General features: G+C 40.8%; 1 protein-coding gene across 6 annotated transcripts in view; it reads right to left on the reverse strand.

The window, feature by feature from the left end:
* atp8a1 (ATPase phospholipid transporting 8A1) overlaps positions 1-25,177 on the reverse strand; it is a 116,091-nt gene that overhangs the window by 59,135 nt on the left and 31,779 nt on the right. For 3 of the 6 annotated variants that reach the window (XM_019869881.1, XM_019869882.1, XM_019869886.1), the window contains 16 exons: positions 24,466-24,535; positions 24,256-24,383; positions 23,569-23,680; positions 22,135-22,300; positions 21,786-21,791; positions 18,277-18,404; positions 17,732-17,809; positions 17,567-17,655; positions 15,477-15,521; positions 11,284-11,356; positions 7,594-7,699; positions 6,431-6,513; positions 4,881-4,930; positions 4,142-4,211; positions 2,313-2,397; positions 865-1,004 (listed from right to left, as the gene is read on the reverse strand). In XM_019869881.1, coding sequence (XP_019725440.1) covers positions 865-1,004; positions 2,313-2,397; positions 4,142-4,211; positions 4,881-4,930; positions 6,431-6,513; positions 7,594-7,699; positions 11,284-11,356; positions 15,477-15,521; positions 17,567-17,655; positions 17,732-17,809; positions 18,277-18,404; positions 21,786-21,791; positions 22,135-22,300; positions 23,569-23,680; positions 24,256-24,383; positions 24,466-24,535 — 1,429 coding nt within the window. The remainder of the gene's footprint in view (positions 1-864; positions 1,005-2,312; positions 2,398-4,141; positions 4,212-4,880; positions 4,931-6,430; positions 6,514-7,593; positions 7,700-11,283; positions 11,357-15,476; positions 15,522-17,566; positions 17,656-17,731; positions 17,810-18,276; positions 18,405-21,785; positions 21,792-22,134; positions 22,301-23,568; positions 23,681-24,255; positions 24,384-24,465; positions 24,536-25,177) is intronic. The other 3 variants (XM_019869883.1, XM_019869884.1, XM_019869885.1) reach the window with 3 other exon arrangements.

The raw sequence follows: 25,177 nt of genomic DNA on the forward strand, positions 1-25,177 counted from the left end.
GTCCAACAAGTATTTTATTGGTCAACCCATAGTTTGGAGGGCCAGCCAAGCCCTGCACTGGTGGGTGATATGTCCTTAAATAACTTATTTATTGATTTGTCTTTAACGTTTTCTTTTCCCCAATTCACTTGGAGAATAAAACAGATGAAACTGATTTGATTAAAAACAAGTTGACCAATTCGGGACGTATCCGGTCTACCGCCGGAAGTCAGCTGGGATACGCTTCAGCACACCCAGGAACTTAAGCGGCGCAGAAAATGGATGGGTGGATGGTCTTTGGTTTTCTCCCATAGGGTCTGCTTTTTTTTCCTCAACCAAGCGTACAAATGGTCCCTTTAGCCCAATCATGTATGCAACCAGAGTCATGAATACATTTGAATTGAAATATTTCAACAAGGTTGAACAATATAACGTCAGAAAATGAGTCGTCAAACTGCATGGCTCGGCTGGTCCAAAGAACATGTGTTTTCACATATTGAGTTGTAGGCAAAGTGAAATATTTCTGTCTTGGAAACCCACACCTCAGGTCAAAAGGTTCTAACCTGACTCCAGCAGGCTCTTTCCTTGGTTTATGCAAAACGACGAGAAAATAATTAAAGTCACTTTTTTGAAAAACACTCAGTTGAAGGTTTAAGCTAGCGCCGCTCTGTTTGCAACCATAAAAATTGTAATGAATCCATAATATTGATGAATTGCCCAGCAACAGGGCCCTGCGGAAAAACAATTTCAGTTCTAAGGCCGCCACATCAATTCCGCTTATACTACACCATCAGTTATGGGCCCTTAACATGGTCAGCCCATACACACAAACAAGAAATGTATGCCTGGTTGTAATAGAGGTGTGTTTGTTTCATTTCCCCATACCTTCTCGATGAGTTCGTAGCTCTCCTCCATCTTGAGGGCTCGGTTCTGCACGGAGGTGCAGGCTCGGTGGTGAACCTCCAGCCACTGCTGATAGGACGACTCGCTGACGTCTGCCACAGCGAAGCACAGTGTGCGCAGCCCTGGATGGCGATAACGGCAATGTGATGACGTTCATAAAAAATTATAATTAGTGTCGAGTTAAATAGCCTAAATTAATGAATTAACTGTGGTGTATGTCTTTTAATTTTTTAAATGTTTATTCGTACTATTGATTGTTCAGTACTATGTATTGGTATCATTATTACTTTATTATTATTTGATTGTATTATTTTTAAGTTAATATAGCTCACTTACACCTTTTTATTTTATTTACATGATATCCCCTTTATCTATTGATTACCATGACTTAAGCTATTTTTAGGATCAATAAAGTACTTAGTAGGAAGAAGTATGCAGTTTACTTGTAGTCGTTGAAAACAATATATAAATAGGCATGTAATTCAATTAACTGTCATTCGATAGTGTAGGACTATCAAATATCATGTCCTGTGAGTGCATGTTTGGTATACGATGTAGATTTCCATCCATCCATAATCTGAACCGCTTTATCCTCACGAGAGTCGCGTGAACTGGTTGCCAGCCAATCGCAAGGCACACATAGCCACACAATTATTCACACTCACAATGACACACACCTCGGGAAAATTTAGAGTGTTCAATTAACCTGTCGTGCATGTTTTTGGGAGGAGTCCAGAATGCATCCTAGTAACCAGATGGGCGAGCCGCCTCATCTGGCTCCTCTCAAAGCAGGGGAACAGAGGCTCTTCTCTGAGCCTCTCCCAGGCGACAGCAATTCTCAGCCTACCTCTAAGGGAGACCCATAGGAGGAAACTCATTTTGGCCACTTGTATCCAGGATTTTTTTTTTCTGTCAGTCACAACCCACAGCTCATAACCATAAGCGAGAGGAAGCACAACATCTATTCAGAAGATTTCAGTAAAAGCTCTATCCATCCATATTCTATTGCATCTCCATTAAGGCTGTGGGTGAGCTGGTGCCTATCCCAGCTGACTTTGGACAAGGGGCAGGATACACTCAGGACTGGTCGCCAGCCAATAACCAATAAACGGGCACATAGGGATACATGGTATGTATACATGTAAAAATCAGAACAAGGCGTATCCGTCGCTTGCTGCGTTTAGTCTACTCTGAAGCAATACCACTCATTTGCCACCAGGAAGCAGTGTAAGCAAAGAACAGCAATCAACCTACCATGCATGTTTTTGGAATGTGGGCGAAAATCAGAGTACCCAGAAATGGGGGGGGATGAAACATATATATATATATATATATATATATATACACACACACACACACACACACACACACACACACACACACACACACACTTTGAGCGGTCGAACGCGAGTAACCAGAAAGGCACTCACCCTCTGTGGCAAACTGCTCCAGATGTTTCAATGTAATCTCTTTGTAACGGGAGCTGTCTGACAGTCTGTCATAGATCACCGTGTCCTGAAGACAAACACATACGCTCACTGACAAGTGGTACACAAATATATCAAGTATCAACAGGTGTTACTTCTGCCATCCATACATTGCTCGTGAAGTGAATTGTGTTATATAATTTTTGTTATTTTATGTTAACTGTTCTGTAAAGCGCTTTGTTACAGCTTACAGCTGTTCCTGAAAGTGCTACATCAATAAAGATGTATTGCATGGTGTTGTGGTTTTATAGTGTTTTGTAGAACACTGGTTCTCCAATGGGGGTACGCGTATGCCTTGAGGGCATGTGAAAGCACTTCAGGGGGTCCATGAGATTTTCAAAAGTAGCATCAATGCAAAAAATAAAAATAAATAAATAAACCTCGATAGCAGCAGTGGCCACCCTGCCATCAACAATGATGACAATGATGCTCAGTGAAGCACAAGCCCAAGTGTCTCACTAAAACTCAGTTCAGTACATGAATGGAATTATCAGCGTTGACAGTTGGTAATGTAGTTCGTTTCATTAAATAGACATCACAAAACGTTAGGGATATTTAGCTTTCAGGTGAAATTTATGAAAAATGTAAAAGGTTCACGCTACAGTGATATCATATCATGAAAGTAGGACATTTGCACAGAAGGATGCACTGGTGGTTTCCTCATCTCAAGAAATTAATTGAAAAAAAAGTTAGCAATAATGGTGGGGAGACCACAACAAAAAAATTCAAAGTCTCAATAACTCGTCATATGCCCTTGAGCATCAATTGCAGCAATGATGTCTCATGCTGTTCACGAGACGACTGATTGTCTGCTGGGGCATGACATCCCACCGTACTTGAACGGCAGCCCTCAGGTCATTGAGGTTTTGGAGTGCAGAGATTCGAGCCTCTACACGGCGATTCAGCTGATTCCACAGGTTTTCAATAGGATTCAGGCATCACAATGGCTACGTACTGTTGATCCAGTGTTTGGTCTCGCCTTGGTCTCATGATGTCAAAATGTGAACAGCCTTGGTCTCATGATGTCAAAATGTGAACAGCGACAACAAGAGCTCTAATTGAAACAGGACATTTATTGGACGATTCAAGGATCAAACATCTGTTGTGAATTTTGCCATTAAGAAAACAGCAACAAAAAGTACTGAGACATTTAACAGTTGGACGTGTGCATTCAAAAGCTTGGAGGAAGTCACATTAAGTTCACCTGTAAAGGTTTGAATGCATTTTAGCCTCATCCTGAAATTTCACCTGAAAGCTAAATATGCCTAACTTTTTGTTCGTAGTGTATTCTAAGATGATTTCTTAAAATCAGTGTCTGCTTTTGTTTCAAATTAAGTGAATGATTTCTTTTTGAGTAGAGAACAACACCTTCAACCCAAATGAGGAAGGGCCGTCTTTATTTATAATTAAGTGAATTATTTCTTAATTGTTCTTGGTTATACCTTTTTCCTTCAAAATAGTTCTAGAGACACCACTATAAATGGAGGTCCAAACTTTACTTAATCAGACACTCTGTTTTGAGTCTTTTTTTTTGTTTTCATCCAAAAATGCTTTGTGCTGGTTAGAGACTGAAAAAAATATAACTGACAGAGAGTATATCATTGGAAAAAGGCTGGAAACCACTGTCCTTGAAGATTGCCTGAGAAGGGGCACTACAGAGATGTTTTTTTCTGTCTATGTAGCCCCGATGATGATGATGATGATGATGATGATAAGGATGATAGAGACGGGTAGGTTTTGTGCATTGCCATGGTGACAGACAAGACACTCACAGCTCCTTTGCAGTAGAGGCGGATCTTTCCGGATGGCGTGCGCATGATGACTGACATTCTCTTCCTCACACTGCACGAGCGAGAGAGAAGGTGTCATCTTGAGGTGTTGCAGCCAAGAAATTATCGCACACAGTTTGAGCATAGCATGTGGAGTATCAAATTAGACAACATGGAGGTGGGCAACACAATACAGTAACTCACTGTAAGAAACCATTAGAGTTTGCTGAAATCACAATAATATTCAAGTGAACAACTAAGACTAGGACTAAAACCACTGCAGTGTGTGAGGCATCTGTGACATCCATCTTCAACCGCTTTATCCTCTCAAGGGTCGCGAGGCGTGCTGGAGCCTATCCCAGCTCCCTTTGAGCAGTAGGGGGGGCACACCCTTAACTGGTTGCCAGGCAATCGCAAGACACACATCGCAGAATCACAATTCAGACTCACAATCACACCTAGGGACAATTTGGAATGTTCCATTAATCTGCCATGCATGTTTTTGAAATGTGGGAGAAAGCCGGAGTACCCGGAGAAAACCCACGCAGGCACAGGGAGAACATGCAAACTCCACACAGGGAGGGAAGGACCCGGAATTGAACCCATAATCTCTGGACTGTGAGGCGGACATACAAACCAGCTGATCAACGTGCCATTCCTCCGGGCCAACATAAAAATAAAGGAAAGACCGTCCAGCATATGCAAACCTGATTAAATGACAGATTCTGTATTCATACTATACCTTGTAAACTCCAGTACGTGAAGCAGCTCATATTTCTCCTCGCTTCCCATCTGAAAGCACAATAGAAAAATAAGGTGGGACTCAATTAGCATGTTTAATTGAACCAACCGCAAGGCATGACAGCAAACGATTAGGCCGATGTGGAGAGTTTAGACGGGTCTGATGAAGCTGGAAAGATTACAGCAATGTCTCTGAGACACAATGTTCTCAGGAGCAGACGAAAGAGGGAAATGGTTCTGGCCTCTTTGCGCCTCCAGTGCAGTCATCAGGTTAGCCAATTAAAGGAACAACAGGACGGATGACCTGCACACTCTCCATCGGCTAAAATTATCATTGTCGTAGACATGTGGTATTGCATTATTCCTTACAAAGGCTGCCCAGTCTTTTAGAATTGGGTGCATTTTTGTTTTTATAGCGGGGTGATTGGTGGGAGGGTCAACATTTATGATAGGTGACAAAATAAACTGTGTGTTTTTGTTAGCGCTGAGCATTTCATGCAACTTCCCTAATCACTGATCCGAAGACTCAATCAAGTATTTTTCCCAATGGAAAAAAAAAAAAAAAAGAAAAAGATTATAACAACTCTGAGCAATGAGCACGGCACACTCACTTAAGTCTCACAGCTAAAATGTTCCACTGCATACACCAACTATAACACAATAATAAAAATAGGAATACTGCAAATTATGCCGCATCAAAAACACTAATGTACAACCATTCGAGGTCTCCTCAACTCTGAAAACAATATTGAATCTTGGGGTGGAAAAAATAATTGACGAATTGGTTGAAAAAAAAAGCAAATAGGACATTTTGTTATTTTAACGTAAAAAAACACTATCACAAGGTATCAAAGTAAGCAGAGATGCAAAAGTATGACTGCGCTAAGTGTGGAGAACCTAACCATATTCACAGTAATAGATCACCACGGTATTTAAATAGTTATATTGAGTGTTAAATTTTATTAGTAGGTGTTGTAGAGTGCAGAACACAGTGTTATACAGTCTACAGTACATGTTTCTTTCCTGCTTTTGTATATACTGTACATGCTTTGCTTTTTTAAAAGGGTTATAACACTGCAACATCAAAGCTAAAGAATGGCATTTTGTATTTTGTTGTTAACATTAGGCCAAGCTAACTTTTCTAAGGCAAAGTTGTGTGTTGTTTTTAGTTAGACAGTACACTTCAACTGAGTGGTTCAGCAAAAAACAGCTCTTCTTAAGCTTACATTTTACCTCGCAAGCAAAAAAAAAAAAAAAAAAAAAAAGCCATATGATGGCCCATGTCTCGCTTAACTTGTTCATGCACCCTGCAACCTGATAACATAATGTCCAATGTAGTAACCGCTGTCCCTGAAAGGGTTAAGTCAGGTCACTCATATCTCAAGGCACAACTGTATTTACAAGGATGTTAAAATGTCAAAATCCAGCAAATGTTACACAGTTGATTTTGATAACTATGAGTTCATAGAAACATTCAATCCCATATGCTAGAGGAAAAAAAACTGTGGACACGTCACTAGTGTGTATTGTGTTGCAGGGGATTAAATTTACCATTTCCACAATGACGCTGTCTGGCGTTCTACCAGAGAACACAAAACCCAGGTTGCGTGCAGCTCTCACCAGAGCGCCTTCATCTTGGAAATAAAGAAAAAGAAAATAAATGTTACACACAAGAAACCAAAGCCCGAATATGTTTTCATAACGAGGGCAATGTTTGTGCACCAGGTATCTTGTGGCCGGGCTTGCACAAAGGCTGCTGCAGGGCGAGAAAAAGCTATCTGCTTATTTTTTTCCAGTTCACTTAACAAGCTCATCCCCCACTTCGCTTGAAACCCCAAAGCTCCTCCACACGAACACCATTGCTGTATGCGATCAAGCAAAAAATAAGCACAGAATGTCACATGAAGGAACAGAATCCTGTTTTGGGTTTATTGAAAGGCAATCTTCCTTGCTATTTAGCACGTGTCAATTGTACAGCATATTTGTGTCTGTATGTGCCGTACATACCACTAATAATAAAATTGCATGTCGACTTTAGTCTACCACAGACTGGTTGAAGCAAGTTTCAGCAAATCTTTTTCCCTCGTCATATTTTTGGAATGAGAGTCCACTCACTGTTTACATTTGGAGCAGCAAACAATGCCCCAAGGGATGCTGACATTTGGCAATTCCATTAAGAGTGTCCTTTTATTTTGTTTTTTGTGGTACATTTACATACTGCTGCTAAGGGCACCAGGCATGTTTCAACGCAATGCTGCAACATGCAAAGGCTGCAAACCTTCAGCAAGAGGATTTTTTTTCTTATTTGTTTCTGCTTCCTTATAAATAATAAAACAGGTGATTTATTTCTTTTCTGTTCCATACACCGCAACTCTCTCTCTTGCTCCCTCGTGTGTGTGTGTGTGTGTGTGTGTGTGTGTGTGTGTGTGTGTGTCAATGCATAAATAAAGAAAAATGGGTATCACATTCTTCATCTTCTTTTAGACTGGGAATTTGAGGTGATTTATTTTTTTTTTTGCTCATACTAAAGTGAATTTGTTACAGACTAAAACTGTCACCATCATAAAATCTTTCAAAACTGTCAAGGTGAGGTTTTCTTTGTTTTGAATTTTAAAATCCTGAACTGACAAGTGGAAAGAGAAGTACGTGTATTTGCAACTTGTATACATGCATACACATAATAGGCTATTTAAACATGTGGAGGTGTGATGTACCTGGGGATGCCGCCTGGTAGGTAATTTTTCCATCGTTGTGCTCGGGCACTGCGGTGTGGCAGATGGCCATCATGGTCATGAACTCCAGAATGACAGCAGCTGTAGGCTAAAGGAAGTAGGGAAAAAATAATGTGACGATGAATTATGCACATAATATATATATATATACAATAATGATGAAAACAAAAAAAGCAAGAATAAGGCTTGAAATTAAGTGCAAAAAGTGGATTTAAAATGAAGAATTGGGTACATAAAACCTCAGAAGAATAGGTATAAAACTGAACCTACGTATTGTCTGATACATGTTTTACTTTTACTGTTACATTAGATTTTTCCAATACAGGACAGGTATTTGGTATGGCAACTGGAGGATGTAATAAAAACTAAAATAGATTCTGATAGGATAGACAAAGAATCTACCAGTTTTCATCATGGCTTCTGTGAACTTGAAAACTAATGTGCGGTCTTTTATCTGCACTTATAACCTTTTAGACACCAATCAACAACAAACTGTTCACCACACATCGATTTCGCCAATGAGAGAGGAGAGAAGAGGATTTTCTGAAAGGTCTCATGGGTGTTTAAAGAGCACAGTTATCTAAAGCAGGTTTGTGACTTTCATCATCTCTGAAAGACCTCCGAACAAATGCTCATGTGCTCTGAGGATAATTACATCATTACTAAAAGCTCCATTTATCAGGTTCGCAAGCTGGTAGTCAGCACAAAGCAAAAACATTTACTCACGTATACGCAGTAGATACAAAGGGGCTAATCTTATTTTCAGAGCATTTGCCTTTTATTCTACTTAGGAATCAGCAGAACTAGTTCATTGGATGTTTTCACATATGAGATATTTTAAAGCATTAATCTGGTTTCCCACTATGTTACATACATACATGCATACATACATACATAGATACACTGACCTACAATGATGTCTAAACACTTGCACAATCTAACCCGCAGTCTTGTATAAAAACAAACCCTGTTTTCGACATGATGTTGCACTTGTTAGTGGTGTTTTAAATGTGCACCTTGCTAGAGTACCGTTTTCAGCACCGATGGTACAAGGGCCATCTTATCCCATGTGTACAAGAGGACGGCGGGCAGTTGCGCACTTTTATGGCTGTGCAGATTCTCCCAAGGACTTCAGTCTTTCATTTATGCACCTTCATGCCAGATACACACTCTGGATGGAGCAACCTTAAAAATGTAGGTGTCAAATCTGGCCTTGCACGCATTCTCCTGTCAACTGAAACACTTTTTCATCAGGGATGGATAATTTCACAAATGTTCCCTACTTGGCCATAGGGAAATTCATTTTAATAGTTCTATTTAGATGGAGAAACGTTCTGTAAAATGTATTTTTGTTTCACGTCCAGAAGGAGGAGTTGTGCAAAAGTGTGGATGGAGGACAGTTTCTTGGTCATCTTTTGAAAGAAAAGAGAAAATGAGAGAGAATTAATAGTGCCCCTGCTGCTCCAGCCAAGCAGCGATCTCCAATTTGCCTCGACTGCTTCATGACATGGAGAGCCAATGACTTCAGAACAGTTGACAAAATTTGTCACGATTAATCAGTGAATTAGTTGAGTGATTGGCCAAATCACAATTGTCATAATTTTTTTTTTCTCTCGCTCTCTCTTGTAAACCAAAATGTAATTTTAGTTTCAAACGTACATGCATTCATGTAGATAAGGCACTTACTATTGGCGTTTCCTTGACAAACTAAATTGTGTGCACAAACGGTCGGGATTATTACATTAGCTTTTTTAGTCATCCATGGAAACCCTGCTGCGTTACAAAAGAGAAAAGAAATAAGGTAGTGGTGCTGGGGTGTGGGGGACGGTGTGTGTGAATCAAAGGGTCTCTTGAAAATGAAAGTCCACAGGTTCCATTACAGTCCAGGTGGCCATGAAAGCCCTTTTGTCTTGGTATGCTAATCAACTTTGGGTTGACAGGTATCCTCTGAAGGACGAGACGCTGTGTAGTATTTGCATGGACATATGAAGGCCAAACCATCCTGCAGAGTTTAGCTTAGGCGTGTAACTGTGAGCGTTAAGGAGTCGTTATGAAAATGAGGACCTTGAGTTCAAACGCAAAGGGCCGATGAGATGGTCGCATTGGTGAGAGAATACTGCGCTGTCAGCCATCGACCCAGACCCCTGACCCACACTGACTGGTGGGTCGTCACCTTCTGTCACAGCAACGGTGACGGATGCCTACTTACGACATGGACAGAGTGGTAAAACTTGACAGGTCCATGGAAAAAGACGGTGCTTTGACTCAGGAGACCATAAAGCACTAGGGGAGAAGTTTATTTTTGTCGTTGCTGTGGTTTAATTGTATTCACATGTGATGTCAAACCTCAACAAATAGTCAGTGAGCAGAAAAGGTGTGATTCAAGCTATCAAACTGGACAGCGAGAAAAATAATTAAATAAATAGCTAGCTACGGTAGAACGATTGATAGAAGAAAAGGGTTCAGAGGATTATGGTGTTGCATGTTAAGTAATAAATGTTGTTCACTCCCATTTTGTTTCAGCAGTATGTAAAGACATGCAATAATACTATAATATTAGAGTATAATATTGACAGTGATATGCGATGTATGTTGTGGCCTACCTATTGATGAATTATGATAAATCGGTAAGTATAAAGTGCAAAAAAAAAAAACCTCTTTACAGTATATGCTTCGCAAGTATGCATATGAACTATATGTATCAACTACTTTTTTCCATAGGATATACAGTAAGATAGTGAACTGTTTGTTCCACCATAAAACCTTTATGGATTTTTCTGAAGTAACATTTACCATTCTGCCATACAAGAGTGAAGGTAAGAAAAAAATGTAAACTAGTGAGTTTAGGGCTAAGGTCTATATTTTTAATTTCCACGCTAGAAGTCATTTAGCGTTAGCTACATGCCGCTTATGTTACTTTCTTACATCTGTTAGCATCCACTCGCTCATATTCATTTATTCATTTGTGTATATAATTGAAAAGTAATGGTGTTGTTCTTGTGAATGTAAGAAATGTTGTTTCTCAATAAGTGCCGTGTGTTTGGATTAAAAAACCAAGAATAACAACATGATAGACTCCAACCCCCTTTTCACCCAAAATTAACTGGGAGTGGCTCCAGCTAACCAACAACTTGAATGAGCACAAGAATGATGGATGGATGGATGGATATTACACCAAGCAGCACACTTTGTGTTCCCAGTTTGTTCCCCTTCTGGTTCTATGGTTATCATCACAGAGTGGCACCACACACACACAAAAAAAAATAAATTCCCCAAAACACAAAGAACTACAAGCTAGCACATTTTGTTTGCACTCCAACTGTAAAACTGAGATTTGACTACAGTTCTCGCAGTGGAAAAAGAAAGAAATGAGTGAATGTGCCTAACTGTGGTAATAATGTGAACAACCTTTCAAGGACAGTTTTAATCAAAATGATAGAAGAGGAGATCACCAAGTCAAAAACATGTTATTCTGCTTCCGTATCAATGACAGGTACCATAAAAAAAGACGTATGATACAAAACGTTCCATCAGGCTGCGTCAACACACGAGCACCCAAAAACCAAAAGTTCGAAATCAAGAGGACACTAGACACATTTTTAACCCACGTCACTTTTTTTTTTTTTTTTAAATCTGAGGGGGAGACGTAACTTGACAGCCGACTTCACTCACATGATTACTTTGGAGGTTTTCCAGCAAGCTTGGGTCAATAAATCCAGACTCCTCTGACGAGTGCGTGCTGTGGCTGGAAAGAAGACACAAAACGCGTCAAACAACAGTAGAACACAGCGGAATAACAGTGCAAATGATATCCATTGCAATATTGTGTACATTTAGGTCAAATTGTTATTGTTTCACTCAAAAAACTAAAATATAATTTGTTTTTACTTTCATCATTTGGACTCATTTTGATGCTGAAATAAATGTTAATCCAAGTGAGCCAACAAAACTGTCGTAGAAGCAATCAGGAATTCTTTCATATATTCTATTCAAATGACAACACAGCTCAGTTCAAATGTAAATTGACATATGTTGTGAAGGGCATCAAAATAATGGACCATGCCACTTGATGACGCCCTTCTGTCAGAGTACTGAAAGGTAGACAGTACATTTCCATGTGTTAAGGGAAAACAACAAAGTATCAACACACATGCTGTTAATATAGCAAAACAATGTTCAAAAGGACACAGAATTGCCTAATCAAGCCCAAACTTAAGAAAGGATTAGAAATAGCATTAGTTCCCTATCAGTGCTACAAATGATTACTGTTACAAGGGAGAATTCATCAGAAAAACACACCGATAACATCTTTGATGACCAGAAAGTGAAAAGCCGAGGGGGTGTTGCTGGTTCATAAAAGAAAGAATATCAATATCCCTGCAGCTGTACTGTTGGCCTGTCTAGCGGCCGCTCGCCGGCTGTCCAGTGGCTATCGATCCAGCATTCCGTGATAAATAGCGTCCAATAAATCAGGCCGACAGCAGCTTTTACCCGTGGTACTGCAGGCTTGATAGAAATGTTACCAGCAGTGAATGCCATAGAGGGGCAGCCATAAGTCTTCTCGAGCCTACAGGACCGCTCGAATGTTCACTCCTATCACTGTGGGAGGGCGGAAAGCTCACAGAGACGCTAACAATTAAAACACAAGATGGGCTGGAGTCTTTTTTTTGTGTGTGTGTGTGTGTGGGGGGGGGGGGGGGGGGGGGGGTTCTGGAGGTTTGTGGGAAAATGTATTGAAACACACCCAGGAGGCAGTCTGGGAATTATGGCTGCATTTTCGAATTTGCAGTCATTGCTGAGCGATGCAAAACTAAATTTCAAGGGAAATTGAGGATTTGCTGAGTTTAGCTCCTCCCTGACATACAAAGATGTTAGTCTGGCAGTCCAGATGTATCGCTTCAACATACTTCATATGACTTTTAAAACTTCGTTTTTAAGAAATCATGAAAGGGGATGTCAGGTCCAAAATGTTCTTTATAATAATATGCACTAAGTAGCCTCACTAGTCTCTAAAACCCGGTATTCCGATTAATATTGCATTTGCGGTCAATGAATTGAGCGACAAAACCAGAATCACACATTTTAATCATCTCATGGGGCATCCATCTTGCCACTTGCTGTCCACTGAAAATGACATCACAATGGCTAGGTGTCCAGCTTGCGAACGTAACATGACCAAATCCAGAAAACAGGTGACCGTGATTGGTCAACACTTGAGCCCTTTCGGCACTGTGATTGTATGATGTCATTTGGAGGTGATAGCAAGTGGCCAAATGGCCGCCACCTGAGATGGATAAAAATGGGTGGAGTTCTCTGCTTAATTCATATTCCACAAATGCAATATTTATCAGAATACCTGGTGGGAGCACATAGAACATGTTATTGTAAAGAAATGTTTTGACTTGACTTCCCTTTTATGTAATATTTTCCACGCAATGTTCAAATGAAAAAAGTGTGAATAATGTGACAGTGGCCCACATTATTATACATCTTTATACTTTTTTGGAATACAGCCTGCACCTCATTATTGATGACCACTTAGTCCTATTTTTAATGTTGGTCATGAGTGGTGGTAATTTTTGAATTTCAACTTTGTGTAACAAGGTTGTTGGTGAATTTGTGCATAGTGAAACACAAATATGGGGGCAGGGGGTTTGCCGTAATGCCACCTGAAGGGTTGTGCCACAACGCGGTTGTAACTCAATTTGAATTTACCACACCTGATTATCATGTTTCGTCTCTTTTAGACCGATAAGTAGTTGAAACCGAATCAACGTGTGCGTTACTAATTGCAGCAAAGTGACAGACTCCATTTTGCCTGCACTGCTTCAAGGCGCAATTCGTCAGTCAATAACTCGCTTAGTCCAAACAAGCCTCACAATTTGTTCCTTTATAAATTGAATTTGTGAAACACAAGCAACATGATTTTTTTTTTTTTTTTATACAGTCACATTTACACAATGAACCACAAATGCTACACAGGATTGCTACAGAGGATTGCTACAGAGGATTGCAGATGTTGCTGATGACATGATGCTTGTGCAACCACACGCAGCGATGCTACATCCAGGGGGCTTACTCATTAACATGTGACATTAGCTTATGCTAATGCAGCAACAAGGACTGCGTAGGCTGGCTGCACAGGAAGAGAAAGGAAAGCCTCTAAGCTCTCTTCGGCCATCAGTCAACATGCTGGTGGTCCTGATGAAACCTTTCAGGCTCCAGCGTGGTCACTTATTGATTGGCTGCCAGCCAAGCAGGGTGCTGTCACGACAGGAACATGGGTGCTGATGGCTCTCAATCAATTACCGTGGGCTGTTCCCAAATTAAAGCTTAATATGATGGAGCCCTGAATGGGTTGGTCACTGACCTGTGGAAGGGTGGTATCACTTCGTTTCATTCCAAGATGAGTTCTGATTGCAATGCAACAATTGTAAGGCAATAAGGCTGGCGTCTATTTCATTGATTTCCACAAAAAAAGTAGAATGAAGCTTCTGAACAAGTCGGGGATGTCAAAAATGTGGTGAAATATTCCAGCGTTAATTCTCAGTATACACCAACATTGGATGCCGAAACTGTCGCCGTCCGATGTCCCTGCTTTATTGAGTTCTATTTTTTAAAATTGCCCATTTTTGCTTCAACAATAATCATAGAGTTGTGACAACGTCAAGATAAGAGCCAGAGTCATTACTGTGTTTTAATAAACCTCCGACAAGTATGAGCAGGTTTCGAACAATATCACTGTTTGACTGTTAAATTTGGCATTTAAAAAAAAGAATAATTTTGATTTCAATGTAAATAGTAAAGGCAATGCACTGCCTTTTTTGTTGGGTTTTTAGAGAATATATGTAAAATATAAAATGAATGTTTTTTTTTCCTGCTCTCATTTTTCTTGCCTTCAAATCAGTTTTTCATTGGTGCATTTTAATATTTGCATATTGAAAACTTTCAATAATTACAGTCTGTATGCTTAGTTTGAAGGACAACTATGTGTACAAGTATCCCTTCTTCAGATTTCCCTTTATATCTTATCGGCAAATTGTCACTATATATATATATATATATAAACACACTAACATAAGTACATAAGCTATTGGCAGAAAGAGTCCTTATTCTAAACTTTATGTTTTGGTGAAAAGCTCCATGACATCTGCATGGTTACAAAGTGAAGGACTTTAGGCAGAGAAGAAAAAAAAAAAAAACACTTGTAAATTGCAACAACAAACATAATATTCAAAGTAAAATACCCACACAAACTCAAACGCAATAGTCTGAAACCAGCTTTCTTTAGAGAGACAACAGCTACAGTGGCTACCCCTTGGATAACGTCAAGATATATTTGTTAAAAGTCTTGGTGCTTGATCTAACAAACCTAAGAGGCGAATTAAGTTTGTTCTTGTATTAATGAGCCATTCTGTACACAAGCAACATCACATGCATGACAGAAGACTCAAAACTGGTTTCCGTTGAAAGAAAAAAGAGCAGAGACGAATGTTCACAGTAAATTCCAACACCAGGCATCAACAGACAGGCCCCGATCACCCATGCAAAAAGAGTTACGGCATGCTGTTATTGCCCCGATTAATACCACTGGAGATGAACCTGTGAATACATGTGTACGTGTGCCCGAGAGATAGTTGTGTGGTTTCATGTGTGCTACAACTCAGCACAGCCTCAACCAAATCTGCAACAGTGGTGTTTGAAATACGATTAAAAGCTTTGTCTTCACATCACAACAGTAACACACGGCGAATCCACTCCCTCACATTAGTGAGCGCACAAAGAAACAGGGTTGCGTTCAAAGTCACATATCCACCAAGGCACAGCAGCACTACAACGTGACAAAAGCAGCCCATTCATCTTACCAGTCATCCTCCGCAAAACTACCATCCTCAGTCTCGGGCACGTGACTGTTGAGGCCAATGTAGGAAGGGGGGGGAAAAAGCAAATAAAGACTGATCGTTAATGTGTTTTGAATACTAATCATGGGTTATTTTTCTGGGATAGTTTAGGATGCTAGGAAAGCTAGGCGCTAAATTGTGAGGATTTGGTTGGGATGATTTATAGAAATGTGTCTACTGCTTCAAAGCTTAATAAATATATAAATAGAAATATTTAAAAAAAACATTTTCACCTCAATGTATTCAAATTTATTCTGTTATAAAATCGCAAAACAACGATACTAAGCATTTGGGTAGTTGCTATATCCAGCAAATAGTGTCATTTAGTGATTAAGAAACTATAAAATATACTTCTATATCGTATGAACTCATCAGCATTAATCTGCATGTATATTCCACTTAGATGTCAAACTTGGAATGATTGTGTGCACTACAATCGGCGAAACAACATCTCTCCTTGAGATTTGGACTCCATTGCAGTGGAATTAATTAATGTCTACACCCTCGGGGACAGCTTTATTAATTACAGCAGGCCTTCATTTGTGGAGTGGAACACATGCAGGCAGTTGTGTCAGTGCTTTGTGTGTGTGTGTGCGTGTCACCCAATTACAAGTCACGACTTTGCACGCACTTGTGCTAAAAATGTTCTCGTGTGTCCCTTGGAAAAAAATAGAGCTATATTATCACACATTTTTCAGTTAATGCACAAAACTCAAACAGTGGAGTTTGTTTATTCCAGATGAAGACGCATGCAAAGCTATTTAGAAACAACACTACTAAAGATTGTTGACGCCACCTTAGGCGAGCAGTGAAATAGGACATCTGCGATGGGAATAGACAGCAAAGCGTCACATGGCAATGCCATTTTGTGTGGAGTGGGAAAAAAAAATGTATAGAAATATGTCACTAAGTGAATGCTGGTGAAGCTTTGCTCCATTCGAAGTCATCTTGTCTGATTTACGTCCACAAATTGAAATTAAAGCAATCTCTTAGGCGAGGACTGAGCAGACTGGAGGCTGACTGAAGTAAATCAGTGAGAGCTTATGACCCAGACTGACAGACCTCCTTCAGTCACTTTAAAATAGTCCATCCATGCCAATCAAAAAAATAAAAATAAAATTAAATAACATTTTTAAAAAACAGTTTGAAACGGATTTTCATCCAGGGTCTGGTGAATAAATCTAAAAGCAAATACAGACAATGTTCTGCGACAGGATGGTTGTAGAATATGTACTGTATGTCAATCAATTTTAAATTGCTTTTATAATTTGGCAGTAACCAGTAGAGGGCATACTGTATGTAGTTAGGGCCTCTGAAGTGGGCTGTGGGAAGAAGTCATTCCTGAAGTTTTGGAACCCCCGCTCACCACACATTTAAAGTGAAAGTGTGTTTGGTTGGAATCTTAGTCCCCCATTGCCTTTCTATTCCACCATTGTGCTCTAGTTATTCTGCTCTTCTTTTGGGACAACCAAGAAATTGGTGGAAACCCTATTTCTTTGTAACCAAGAGTGAAATCTTAAGCTTGGTATTTTCTGAAATGAGAAAAAGAATTAGTTTCCCCGATTGAATCTTATTTCTTAGAATACCTCATGTCCACATCCTTTTTTTTTTTAAATACAGTCCTAATCAAACTTTCGTTCTCAATTCTTTTGTCTGCACATCATCAATCAGGCTTTTCAGTGAATTCTAATGGGACTAACCATGCACTGTCATGCCCAAAATGGCTAGTTGAGCACTTTACTCTCAACCAAAAGCAATTCTTCCCAGAAGAGTAAAACGTTGGAGAGTGGTTTAAAGAAATGAGTGGCTTACTCATGGAAAAATAGGCGCAGATGCTTCTCTGCTCTCCAAAACGCTGGGCAAGAACAGCCGAGGAGCTGTCAAATCTCTATGCAGCTTTTATTTATAGCACAGAAGATGTGACAAAGCCACTAATAAGTTGAAGGAGGAGAGAAAACAACATGTCCTAACGAAGGTGAAAGTGACAGAGTCGCAAGCAAGGAAGGGGATATGAGGCGAAAAGTGGGGAGTGGAGTAGGAGTGGCGTTACGTACCCGTAGGCCACACCGGCGATGGTGCACTTCTTAAACTGCATGACATTGCAGGTCAGCGTGCCCGTCTTGTCAGAGAAAATGTATTTCACCTGCGCAGGAGGAAGAGGACATTCAAGACGGAACACAATCATCACGTCAAAGATAAGGCACATTGCTTTTTATTACCTGGCCTAACTCTTCATTTAGGTTGGAGGTGCGGGCCATGGCAGGTGTGTTTGTAGGCTCGTAGATCATATCAGTGTCCTGGCAAGGTCACAAAGAACAATCGCGTCAACCCACGATGCAATTGCAACGGCTCAAGCATCCTCCAGCGTCCATCCCCCTCTTCAATGAAACAATCAAGTTCATGATTAATGGCACAACTTTATCACCGTTGAAAAAAGGGACACCGTTTTTCGGGGGACTGTGTGGACAACGCTTGGAGTGATAGCATTCAAAGTCAAAAGGGGCTCTTTCCTGGCCAAAAAAGTGGCTACTGAGCTTCAAATGTCAGACTGTTGTCGACAGGTTGCAAAAGAGAGCTTGGAAGAGCATAAAAAGGCATAGAAGTGGACATCCTTGGAAATGTCCATGGGTCAAACACCTGTTGTGAATTTTGTCATCCAGTTCCTAGTGAGAACAGCAAATTGTACACAAAAGTACATCACAAATATGCAACATACGGCACCACGAAGATCCGCATGTTCGTAATAGCTGAACCCTCAACTCACCCAATTGATGAAGAAGGCCTGGATGAACTTGATGACCTCCAGAGTGACCAAGAGGCTGATGGGGATCAGGTTGTTGAACAGGATGATGAAGGTGAGGAAGTTGAGGCCGAAGTTCGCCGCCCCGCCATCTATCGAGGGGACACGGGTTTGGACACAGGAAGTGATACACAGGAGGCTCGTCAGCACCGGCTTCATGAGCATCCGTCGGTTAAATGTTAAGAGCCCGCAGCTACTTCCAGCCAATGGTCCCTCTTATCCCAAAGCAGGGAGAGTGTGGTGGGCTAACACGGAGCATTAGCTGGAAATTAACCCGTCCTCTCACCCATGAGTCAAATTTAACGTCCCATAGATTGACAGTGAGGGACCGTGGTGTCTCCATTGTTAGTAGTGTCACAGCAGCAGCCTTGGCATCCATCATGATCCAGGCAATAATTTCCAAATAAAGCACTATATGCAAAATGATGCCGCTCCCTCACCCTCCCTGCCTCCCCCATCCCAAAAAGTGGCAATGATCAGCGTCGAACCCCACGGACACTAAACATGAAAGCAGGAGGGATGTCATTTACCTTTCAACAGCTTGCGGGAACTTGCAAGAGTTACCTTCCTCAAGCCAACTTCATCTTAGCATTGAGAGGAGGGGCCCCTTGTCATGACATTACAAAACAAACCAAAACGAACAGATGGATGGCAGGATGGAAACTATACTGCTACTGGTACAACAAATACAGGGAGTCTCAGAAGTGAGGTGGTGGGGAGGGGAAGACAAACGTACTGGATGCTGTCGAGACAAAGGAAGGGAGATTCGGTCCATAGCACATTGCCAACCAACAAGGAGTGGAAAAGAGCGGGCGGATGACACCGGCGTGTTAATCGTGACCACTGCATCGCCACATTGTTAGGTCCCTTCACTCAAAAAGTCGGCTGTTTGGTTGCAAAGAATGCTGCAGGGCATGCACGAGTGCAAAAACCACACCAGGAGAGTACATACAGTACAATGAAACCTCTCAAGTTGAATGCTCATAAAGTGGATGTCAAGAAAAAAAAAATCTTTACAATATTATGATACGCGCCCACTTGTCGAAACATGGCATTTTGATTAATATTGCGTTTGTGGAAAATAAATGCACCCTGTTTAATCAATCTGATGGGACGGCCATTTTGCCACTTTCTGTTGACTGAAAATGACATCACGGTTGCTCAGAGCTCAGTTAACGACCAGCCACGGCTCACCTGCTTTCCGAGTTTGGTCATGGGACATGTACAAGCTGTTGCACAATCATGGGCGACAAATGCAGCCAGAACATTGAGACAACTGCACGGCGCAAATGTGCCAGAAAACTGATGCTGTGAATGATGTCCATCAAGTTCTTATATGGTGGGGGAAGGACGACTCATGCCAGGGCTCAAGTGCTTCACTCGGCACCATTGTAACCATGCCAAAAAATCGAATCACAAAAATTGAAATGGCAAAGAACAACAGTTAACTGATTTTTCCACTCGCATGACACTTAAAATGCTAAACTGTTCCTTTAAAATATACATTTAAAGTTACATAAACTGCTTTGAAACATGAGAACAAGTTGCGTTGAACTTTAGAGGTTCCACTGTACGTTGAATGTCAACTTAACCCTTATCAACAACCATCAACCAGTCACAGCAAGAGCTTTTAGTTGAAGATGCACTTATTTTTATCCAACTTGGCTGAGTATATTGAGTATGAAGACTTTCCTAAAGTGATTGTAAAAGCAGAATTAGACGCCAGTTCAGCATTTGGCTGACTTGCTTTCTATTTTACTAAAGAGTACAATCCAGCAAGTTTCTCGAATGCTTAAATATTTACCAATATGCACTCTTTGGCCTCGATCTGCAATATGTTATCAGAGTATACAGGTTTAATGTCAACAATTGCCATCCTCAGCAGTCTGTGACCGCTCAAAGTCACATTAATTATTCACTGGGCTTCAGTGACATAGGAGCCTGCGGGATGCTGTGCGTGGCCAGCTAATGCCGATTCTTCTCTTCATCTCCTCAATATTGGCGAATGGCAAGGCGACAATCATTTTGTTTTACGAGCTCATCTGATGATAAATAATTTGACAGGCTTTCCACCGCTCTCTTTTGTCACAGGCTGGACAATGCCCACTGGAAAGAGTCTCAACAACCTCCTTATGGCGGTACAATCGGTCTCAAGATGAACCCCTGCTTTATGACTTACACTGCCCTAAAAAGTTTTAAATCGGTTTTAAACCCCTCATCAAATTCAATAGTGCATCGTGTAAGGTGGAAAGTGTAAGTCGTAATGCAAGTTTAAATCAACCAGGACACAACCTCTCCGACAGGCCTATCAGAGCACAGAGTAATGCAAGTACCACGATGATCACTTTGCATTCCAGAGCTTTTTCAATGAACCAATAAAAACAATTGAAAAAATCTGACCAAATAGCTGTATTATAATGACAAAGAGGATTGAGAACTCATGCAAAGCCTGTGAAACTGTAGCAGATGACCAAAAGCAGTTCCTGTGAACCGAAGCGCAACAACTTCCCACTTGATCAATCTACATTTTACTTTAGCTACCTCAACCATCTAACAAATGTCATTTATGGTCGGATGTGTACAAATAAAGTTCTAGGTTAGTTAATGGAACAATAAAATCGAAATACTCAGTTGTCCAAGGTATCATGTTTGATACAGTCCCTGAAATTTTGAAAATCGGTTAAAAATTGTTGGGTGGTAGACCGTGGGCATGTTACGTCAGTCACTACGACAGTGTATTGCCGTAGACCACCACAAGTCATCTCTGCGGGCATCCACTCATTGTTTATAATGCTGGCTGTGCAACAATCAAGCGCTAATAATAAGGTAATCCGAAATGAAACTGATAACTGCTTTTTGAAATAACTTCGATGACGCATAAAAAATATCCCAAAAATTTAAGGAGGGGGATATAAGTCCATTTGATCACAAAGTGTTGCCCAGAAATCTCATCTATCGATGAGCCAGACTTCGAACATGTTTGCATGACTCCTCTTCCTCTTTGTGAAGTGGTTTGAAAAGATGGCAACAGAGGCATTTGTAAAATGTCAGCCGCTGCGCCACATGTTGTGCTCAATCAAGAAACGTGGATGGAGCCTCCTGCTGCGAACTGCATCCGGAGTGTTACCTCAAACAAAGTGGGATGATTGTCTATAGCCTGGGAGAGGCAAAGTGTTCCACGTGGCACAAAACAAAGGGAGGTATCAAAATAAAAATGGAGGAAATGTGAGACACTGTTTGCAACAGGCACTGAAAATAACTCGACAAAAGGTGTAAGAGAGAGCTGGAGGGGAACACCTATCGTTGGATCCCTGGTATGTGCTTGTCCACGGGAACGGGCCCATACAAAGTTGGGCAACCGTATAGGGGGCGAGGGTGGGGGGCCTCATTTGCTTAGCAAAGGCAGAGCTTCAGTAAGGGGTTAGTAAGGGAAGGTCATTCACGGATGGCCAAGGCTTTTAAATGGTTGTTACCTGGAGCTGTTAAAAAAAAAATGACAACAAAGAAAAACAACAAAATCAAACACAACATTAGAAAGGGAACAAAAAAAAGTACAGCAGCGCAGTGATATTCAACCATTTCTCACTCAACACATCTATGCATCAGTTAACAGGGAGTCTGATCATTCCCCGCATTGCCACATATTTCACTTGTTATGAAAGACATCGTTTAACTGAGGCAACTTAACAAAACAAAAAGAAACGTACATACCAGCATTTAAGGAAATAACTTAAAACGACAAAGAAATAAGCTGATATGGACACAAGTGAGATCAAATATGTGCAATGAGAGGCGGTGTGCGGCCTCTGGGGGGACTCTTACAGTTGAGGTCCATGTACCAGGCGTCATTGCCACACCGGTACTTCCAGATGGTTTGGCCCACGGAGCAGACCAATGAGATGGCCAGCAGGCAGCCAAACAGGACCAGAATTTGAAAGTTGGTGATTCGCTCCACGTTGGACAACTTTAGCGGAGGCCGAGTGGAGTTCTGACAAGGCAAGAAAATGACAACGTGTGGTTGATGTTGACAAATCATCTGATCAGTGTGTTTGGCACTGAATTAGTGTACTAATAGAAGCAAAAATAATAATAATAATAATAATAATAGTAAAAATCTTACATACAAGAGAAGCACACAAATCCTGATTAGGCACTTAAAAATCAAGATTTTAACCACCGAAATCATTAGCTTTTTCAAAATGCCTTTTCTCAATCATTTTATTATGATCAGTTAACAACATGAATAACTGTATTTATGTAAATGTAATTCTTTGAACAAAATCAAAGTGCAATTTTATATCACTGCTTAGTTCATGAAAAATTATGAATTCTATTCATCCATCCATTTTATGGACTGCTAATCCTCACTGGGGTCACCGGTGAATTGAGGTCCATTCCATCTACGTAACTTTGGTCAAGAGGTGGGACTACCTTAAAACTCAGCAATTAGTTTTCAACTGAATAAAAATTATGTGGATGATTGCCCCAGATAATGTACGATAAATGTAACCATGTTTGAACGTTAATTTAAATAAAGTACAGTGCGCAGTCCTTGCTCCAACAATACTGGTAACATGACCACACAAGGTTAGCATTTATTTACTTTGGTTCATTTTAAGGAAAGCACTTCGTGCTAATGGGACATTTGCTCTTTTACGCTTGCCCCTAGTGAGGTCACCTGTGACACTGAACACTCTCACAGCATTAGCAATGGCAGCATTATTTACCTTGGAAAACATCTTGGGATGTACATTCTGTAGATGTCTCTAAAACGTTGCCGTGTTCGTCCCACGCATGACGGTTCCACACCTTTTCTTTAGACTTTGCCCCCCGCCCCCATCGTGGAAACTGAAATGGGTCACAAATCCTCTCGTCGCTTTCTACCAGCTATGGATATTAAGCACTTTCACCATCAAATTTTTCTCATCGACTTTCTTCCCTGGAACGAGATTGAAGTTGGTGACTGGCTTCCGTTCACCTTTCCATTCGACCTCTGATTGGTTCTCTTCTTGCTTTGTCCCGTATGTTCCACTTTTCTCCTACACCCGTATAATTCCTTTCGTCTGATTGGATTTCATCACTGTGGTTTTCATTTGTCTTTTATTTGTTGACGAAATTGTCAATCAATTTAGTTATCGTTATCCTATGAATGAATGACTGGCTTAGTCTTCGTTTCATTTTCGTGTGAAAAAAAATATTTGTGGAATTTTTAGTCAACGAAATGAAATTTGCAGTCAACGCAATTATCACTGGTACCTGCATGAGTTTTGTATCATGACCCGTGTAGACCACCACACCATGGACCCATTGCGTGTTCCGCAGCTGGGCTCCTCTTAGTAAGATCTGGTCTGGACCAAGCGGCACTGTGCTGTAATGGATAAAAGATCATATGTGGATATAGTACCAAAGGTTCACATTTCCCCCGATTTCATGTATTGGTGTGCATAGTCAGGTGCTGTACTCGAGAGAAGTCACTACTTCTGAAATGATTTCAAACGACACAAAAAGGAACATGATGCTATGGAACCCTCTAGAAGCCAAATGTACTTCTGGAAATTGCTGACTCAGGAAAGCTTTTTAGTCCCTGGATAATCAAATCATAATGTCATAACATTGCATCAAGTCGCTAATAAAAATGCATTTTCCCTCGGTGACACAGCCTTTGAACAAACGAATAATTGAATTTGAGTGAACCAGGTGCCTTCAACAGACAATGCACTCTGCTTTGGGCTAATGGATCAGCAAGAGTTTCATATCTCAACAGGTGAAAAAGGATTATACAAACAGGCTGCTGTGGGCGTCTCAAACTGGACGGGTCAAATAACATGCTGCTCTTTAAGTTCCCGAACCTTTCACAAATGAGATTACCCTCATGGATGGACCTCAAAAGCTTCCGGGGAAAAATCCCGCAGTGAAAATATCGAGCTTCACAACCGAGCCCACCTGTGCCCATCCAGTCGGATGTTCCCAACAAACTCATACAGATGACGATTTGGGCACTCGCACTCCATTCTCCCTGAGAGTCGCATGAGACTGTCAATGTCCTTCAAGTCGGATGTCACTTGCAAACCCTGTTGATTTGATTTCATGTGTCACTGTTAACAACAACAACAACAACAATGACACAATAATGTATACCACAGGGATATTTACCTGTCTGATTTTTAGGTTTGTTTCACCATCTAGGTTTGATGTTTCGATGTAGCACATTCCCTGCGGCTCACTGTTGGGTAAAGGGAAAAATGACATCAAATCAGTAAATGACTGGTAAGTCAGCTACAAAATGGGCCCAGACATTAAAATGAATGAACATTATCTAATAGTGTGGAAAAGGAAGTAAAGTAGGGCTGACTTTAATAACAAACAGACATCTAGGCTACTATACTAATTTAGACAAGGGTGCTGTGCACCAGCCTACTTAAAAGTTATACAAGTGAGAAGTATTCTTTAGTTGCAGGCAGTTTGAATGACATTAAACTGCAAAGGGGCCGAGACAGAAGGAGAGAGAAAACTCCACAGTGGCGTGATGAGAGCGAGAGGGCGTGCAGAGCACAAGAAGCAGAGCAGACAAATGAGCTTCTGACAGATTTTGGGCACAGGGAGAGTGGTAGAGCATGCCAGGACACTGTTAGAAAATCTTTGTGAGCAGTTCTTTGTTTTCAAGAGGGTCGGTCCAAATTTGGGAAGGACAGGCATCAAGAAAAAGCAAGACCTGGGTTTTGCTGCTCCTTATCTTAACCATCATATATGCAATGGCAGCTTCTTTGAAAAAATACGATTGTGTTTACACAAGTGTCTTGCCAAGTACAAATTTAATTTACACTCAAGTTCAATTTGATCCAGCCAATGATGACATTAGATGGTT

The sequence above is a fragment of the Hippocampus comes genome, unplaced genomic scaffold (assembly GCF_001891065.2).
Source record: "Hippocampus comes isolate QL1 unplaced genomic scaffold, H_comes_QL1_v1.1 scaffold9, whole genome shotgun sequence".
NCBI classification, from domain to species: domain Eukaryota; kingdom Metazoa; phylum Chordata; class Actinopteri; order Syngnathiformes; family Syngnathidae; genus Hippocampus; species Hippocampus comes.